At 34.4% G+C, this 6874-nt stretch overlaps 1 protein-coding gene across 1 annotated transcript; it reads right to left on the reverse strand.

The window, feature by feature from the left end:
- Positions 1-1199: 1199 nt before the first annotated feature.
- LOC106757631 (sucrose synthase 2) lies at positions 1200-6517 on the reverse strand. The gene is made up of 14 exons (XM_014640349.2): positions 6285-6517; positions 6025-6157; positions 5218-5369; positions 4932-5124; positions 4596-4714; positions 4269-4485; positions 4062-4157; positions 3787-3960; positions 3556-3672; positions 3279-3445; positions 2887-3111; positions 2263-2584; positions 1798-2181; positions 1200-1549 (listed from the first exon to the last, which is right to left on the reverse strand). The coding sequence occupies exons 1-14, from the start codon at positions 6389-6391 to the stop codon at positions 1511-1513; spliced, it is 2445 nt and encodes an 814-aa protein (XP_014495835.1). The 5' UTR covers positions 6392-6517; the 3' UTR covers positions 1200-1510.
- Between the last annotated feature and the right edge of the window lie 357 nt (positions 6518-6874).

Here is a 6874-nt window from a genome sequence, read left to right on the forward strand (position 1 = left end):
GCTTGAATTGTACTATCTTACGTTTAAGCTAGTGGAGTATGTCAAATAATATTTAATACTATAATAATAAACTTAAATTATTTATTTCAATAGTTGTATTGTTTATAAAATAATTATGATAAATCTTCACCTATATAGACTTGAGTGGATCCAATGACCCATTTATCTTATAAACTACTATTAATCTAAATTTTGTTAAATTAAAGTAATAGTTATTAGTTCTGTTAATTCGAAAGATGATTGAACATATCGACTTATGATTGGGTAATGATGGTCATACAAGTCGGTCTATGACTGAGTAAACAGTCAAACAAACGGACTTGTGACCAAATAGAAGCAGTCAGGTCAAGTTGTGATCGGATAGATCACCATTAGTTTCTACAGCAACGAAAATATGTATGATGATTTCAGAAACTCGAGACTCAATTAAAAAAAATACTTTTTCGGTTGCTTAATTAAAAAAATTAGTCAAGATATTTGCAAAATTTCAAATAATTCATATCATTTAGAGCTTTTATATTCTTTGGAAAATAATTTTATGTAAAATTTACTTTAAAAATTACTTCAATTTTACATTAATTTTTTTGTACCGTTTATGTTTAAAAACTTACATAAAAATTTAACTAAAATTTTTCTTCTTCTTTACTATTTTAAAAGTACTTATACTGAAGTTGTTAAAACAATTATAACTATATTGCATGAAAGTATTTTGAATTGTCATTCTTAAAAAGAGTATTCTTAAAATCTTTTTCTCCAGTCAAATTATTTTAAAAAAATATATCTCCTATCTCTTTCTGTCTACAACTTTTAGTATATTTAATTATAACTTTTTAAGATTTTAACTTAAAAATATCAAACAGAATGCGTTTATGATAACGAAATTATAATTATAAAACTAAACATAAATAATTATTATAATAAAAAATATTTCTTATTTATTTTTAAGATATTTTTTATTGTAAATAGTCATTTTAATTTTAAAAAATTATTAAGTTAAAAAACGATCAAATAAAAAATGGTTAAATTTAAAAAAAAATGATGAAAATTAGTAAGATAATTATTTAAGTTTAAAAAAAATAATATTACTTACTAAAGGTAAAATAAAAAAATGACATGTGTGCACTGAGTTCCCTATTATAGATACTGTGGTTGTGAGATAATGTTATAGTATTTCCTTTTGTAAAGAAATCAAACAATAGTTCATGGTAAAAAGAAGTGTCATTTTCAAACTTCAAAATTGAAGGCCATTTAACATGTAATCTCATCACTAATTCTAAGAAAAACAATGCTTTATTTTTACTTATCAGTGAGATCACAATCAAGAAACATTCAAATTCAACAACCAGTACTCACCACCTCTCACATAATCTAACTTAACATAGACAAGTCTTCCACGAAACTTCTCTAGGTCGCATCACATCACGACATTTGAGAGCACCAGAACCAAACTTTTATTTCCTTTAGATTATTATTATTGTGTCTTCTGTCAAGCCTCGGTAAAAGTATCCAATTAACTTGCATCATCTTTTGCTAGGGGCACAGATTTTGCCTGCAAAAAAAGAAAGAAATGTAAAGCTACAAATAAGAAGCCACAGGACAAACCTCTTTATAACAACTAAGAATGCATGTAAGATCACTATGATCTGATCAATCTCTACATGAAATGTAACTACATGTTAATAACTCAGTTGTAATTTGGAAATTTCGATTTAGTCCTGAAAAGATGGTTCGGATATTTGTCATAACCATGCAATGATGAAGTTTGTCATCGTGCATGAACAATGTCATGTGACTCACCAAATCACGGAACTTGAGGATATAGAACATCTCAAGATATCGTCGAGTTTCACGCCTCTCCAATTTGGAAACGTATTTCCAGAAACTGTAAACTCCCGCCAAGGTCAAGAGCCTTTCGGAATAAATCTTCCAAGTGTAGCTTTCATAAATTCTTTTAAGACCACCATCAGATATTTTCTTCCAATGGCTTGGGTCAGTCTTGCAGGTTTGGAAGAATTCAACCAATAGCTCTGAAGCTTGATCAGGGTGATAAGGATCAATGTGAAATCCTGATATACCATGTTCGATGATCTCAGCTGGACCACCATTGCTAGTAGCAAATGTGGGGAGTCCACAGGTCATGGCTTCCACAACTGTAAGCCCAAAAGCTTCATAGAATGCAGGCTGAAGCAATGTTGTAGTAGTTACAAGAAATCCTGAGCGATTAAATCAAATGGGAAAGAGATATCAGTATAATTATAATACCTGAACGAAAGCACCTTGTGTGTCTGCTATGTAGCGATACAGCTCCCCGTTACGTGCCCTATTTGTTTGAGCAGCAATCCAACGAAAATCACCGTTTAAGTTGTACTCTTTGATGAGAGCGTGCATCTTCTCAATTTCTGCAATTTCTTCTCTGTCGCTGGACTTCTTTACATCAATGTAACCAGCTACTACAACAAGGTTGACCAGCTCCCTCAATTTGCTGCTCTTACCAAATAATTCAACCAATCCTGTCATGTTCTTCACTCTGTCTAGCCTTGCCATGGAGAAAATTATGGGCTTTGACTTGTCTTTCAGTGTTCCACTGTCACATAGAGACAAAGATAAACACATTAGCTGTGCACATAACGTCAAAATACATCTTAACAGTAATTACAGACAGCTGTAAGTATTATATCCCTTATCAGGAATAAGTGAGTGGAAACAAGGGATCAATACTGAAGAATTCTTGAGTTTTTGCACGATGCATAACAGACAACTAGGTCAATTTTTATTTATATTGATCCTTCATGGATGGTAAAGGCAGAACTATTAAATTAATCATAAGATCAACTACACATGGAGATACTGAATGATGTAAAAGTTTTGCAACTGAAATAGACTCACATGTAGTCATCAGTCTGTGTTGGATCATACAGTAGCTGTTCAATGGAACCGTGCAGGGATGTAAGCCTGTTCTGCTTTTCAGAGTAGGGGAAATATATTGACATATCTGCTCCAGGAGAAACAATATTGAACTTGGGATCAAAAACATCAATGCCATGGACAACCCTGTACAGCCCAGGAAGAGTAAAACCAGTGTGGCTCTCATACTGTCCAACTGTATTTTTCCTGTAAGTATAAGTTAAACAAAATTAAATGAATGGCATCAGCATACCGAAAACAAAAACATATATAAATATTACAACGAAAAAACTTCAAATATCTGAGATGCCTAGAGAGATGCATAAGCAAAATAGTAGCTATCCCACATGCCTCTCAGAGTATATTATACTTACGTTCCTGCAATCTCTTGGTAGGTACTGGTGATGATAAAATCAGCGTTATTCATGGCTATTAAATCAGCAGTGAACTGGCATGAAAAGTGATATTTGTCATCAAATTTCTTCCAGTATATATCTGAATCTGGATATTTTGTCTTCTCAAGTGCATGAGCGATGGTGCACTACACATGGTAACATCCAAATCAATTTAAGGTGGACTGTCGGCAGTAGATAACATCAGATGTTACATTTCGAAAGGCAAAGTAAGATAAGAAAGAAGAGGGACAATAACCTGTGTAACTCCCATTTTATAAGCCAATAAAGATGCAACAAGATTCCCATCACTGTAGTTTCCAATGATGAAGTCAGGATAGCCTTGTAACTCAGCAGCAATTTCACTGGCAACGTCCTGTTGACATACTCAGCCATCAATATTAAATGGAAATGATAACAAATCTAAATTAAGCTAAGAAATTGCTTAAATTCTAGTAATGATTCATGGGCAAGTGAACAATTCAATTACCTCTGAATAAGTCTCTAGATAAGGCCACACATCAAACCTTGAAATCCATTTACGGAGAGTTCCTGACTCTGATCTGAATGGAACTCGCAAAATATGAGTGTGCTCGGTACCACTGACTCTTTCTAGTCGTTGGTTGCAAGTTGTCCCCTTTGCATCGGGTATTAGCCTGGTAACCTGCAGAACAGCAGAGAATTTAACTTGATTTGAACTCAAAAAACAATCAAATACAAAAGCTTTATCGATATGAAAAGCCAGACCCAAAGAGTTACACTTACAATCAGAATTCTAGGAGTGAAATCTAATCCTTGTTTCTTAATCCGAAGGAGCATCTCATTCTCAAGGGCACGCACTTGATCTAGTATATAAACAACCTGCATACAAAACCTTCAATGTAAGATAAAAGGATGGAAACAACTAAGGGAAACAAAAAGAGGACGCATTGAAACAACTATTCTTTAGTATATGACAAATGAGATAGATACCTGCCCACCAGTGTCAGGCAAACCCAAGACATTGGCTTGTCCGAAGAAGCCATGAGGAGACAATATAACAACATTGAATACCATTGGCACTCTGCCAAGAAAAGTCTCTAGGGTAGAAGGATCAGGAGCCTGAAGAATATCCAGTAGCAGATGCATCGTTTCCAATACCCTTTCAGCAGTATCACCCCATCCTCTCTCAAAGCCCATTCCTTGTAACCTACATTCAGAACGAATCAAAGGAAAAAAAACAATTAAACTAAAAAAGTCCCACAAAATTCTCCCAGCACTCTGTTGCAAAATTAAAACACGTAAACCCGGTAAGCTTACTCGTATTCAAACTCTGAATAAGGTGTATCACGTGGAATCTTATTAAGATAATCCTCAGTCTTGGCCAGAGCAGTCTGGAGTTTGGAAATGTTCTGTATTCTGTCATTTAACATCAGAGCCTGTGACATGGACAACAAGGGAGAGAAAATTTTCACAATTACTGATTCCTCATACTAGAACAAAGAATATAAATAAGACATTGAGTACTCATAAGTCAGTTTAAGAGGATATATATCATTCAGAGAGAAGTGCATAAGTTTCATTGTTGAAACTATAGCTGCTGTCACGTAACATAATCACATTATTGAAGTTCATAACATAACACAGCATGCTTACATGGCCCTTATACTTGTGAGCTCGGAGGAAATCAAGCAAGGGGTCCAAGGAATCTTTGTTGCGGAACATAATTGATGAAAGGTGGCGATTGAGAAATTGGACACCATTGCCAATGGATGATGAACGGGATGGACGAGGGAATGAGGCATTGAATGGCTCAAAATCAAGTTCCAGTACAAAACTGTCATTATTCCTAAAGCACAATAAACAGAAACAGTCACCAATTTCAGAAACAGTCCAGGGTCAGAGTTTATTTCTTCAATGAAAACTAAGCAGTATTTCTTACTTTCCATCCACAAGTTCCTCCTTAAAGCTCAGATATTCAGCAACGCTTAATTGCTCCACGCTCAGTTCAGAGACATTAACACGGACATATTCCCAAACACCAGGTCTTGGACGAACTCCTATTGCCACAAAAGGAGGCAAAACTATGGCTTCCTGTCACAAAAATTATGCTACCCATTTTAATTCCATATCTTAAATCTTCCAACGTGATTGCGAATTAACTTTTCCGAATGTGACAGTTTCAATCGTTGACAGTACCAACAACAGTACTGGGTGACACTGATAATGACAATAAACTGGTACTCATTTTCCTAACAATGGTCAACCACGAACCTCAGTTGCATGCACACTTGAAATTCCATCAAATTAAATTCCAATTTAATTCTTTGTTTTGAATATAATATATATATATATATATATATATATATATATATATATATATGGTGCAGTATTAAGTCGTTATCGATTGGGATATAAATCAAGGTCCTTTATTTGAATTTATTTAAAATAACAATCCATCTTTTCAGAAACTGGGAAGAAATTCCAAAAAAAAAAAAAAGTGTTAAAGAGAGATTATCACGTAAGTTTTTAAATAAATTATTCATCTCACACGTAATAAATCATTCAATTATTTTCTAAGAAAAGTGTCTATCATCAGACCACGTGTATCTCACTGGTTAAACTCGAGAAACTTCCTTTGGTGGGGTTTCGGACGAAATTTTATGAAACCTCAACAACTAAAAAAAAAAATCATAAAATTTATTAAAAAATGTTTCATTCAAATCAAAGTTAAGATAAAGTAAATTACCTGTGCTGCCCTGATAATTTCACCGAAGGGGCCATTTTTAAGATCCAACTTTGCTTGATCGTCCCCAGGGATGTTGTCAAGTTCATCAATTAAGTTATGAGGTTGCAAAATCCCTTTCCCCTGAGCCACATACCTTAAAAAACAACATGCAAAGACAAGCATTCATAGAAATGAGACATATACTCAGGTGCATCAAACACATAGAAACATGTTAATTATTTATTAAAAAAAAAAAAAAGTAGGGTTGATAAACTAAGAACCTGGAGAGAAGAGAAATGAGTTCGTTACGATGAGCAGAGAGAGTGTCTTCAACACGATCTCTGATACTGGGAAGCCTACCAAGCTTTGGTTTTGGCTGAGTAGACATGCCGAGCAGTCTTGTTATGTATAGATGTCAGTTAAAGCGGATTTGGAGTTTCCAATTGCAGTTAGAAAAAACAGCAGAGTTAAAGAAGAAAGTTGTGAGATTGTGTTGTGGATGATCAGAGCTGAGTTCGTTTATATAGTGAAGAGAAAAGCAACAAGAAAGGTATACGTGTCCATCATTCATTATTTTCCTCTAAGCTAAATGTATTTATAGTTTTTGTAATAATTTTAGTATTTTGTATGGTTAGATTAGTAACCACTGTTTCTTATACTTCTTCTTCTCACCTTTCTTCTAGAGAGATGTTAGGTCAAGCTTAACTTAATTACCCGTACGCTCCGGTAACTTACAGGGACTGTTGACTGTCCCCACACATCAACACGAGGCTTTCTAGCGTGCTTTGTCCTCACTCATACACTTCCCGAGAAAACTTCCCGCCCATCCCATAATTACTCTAGGCTAAGCACACTTAACCATGGAGTTCTT

This window comes from Vigna radiata, chromosome 3 (genome assembly GCF_000741045.1).
Source record: "Vigna radiata var. radiata cultivar VC1973A chromosome 3, Vradiata_ver6, whole genome shotgun sequence".
Lineage (NCBI taxonomy): Eukaryota > Viridiplantae > Streptophyta > Magnoliopsida > Fabales > Fabaceae > Vigna > Vigna radiata.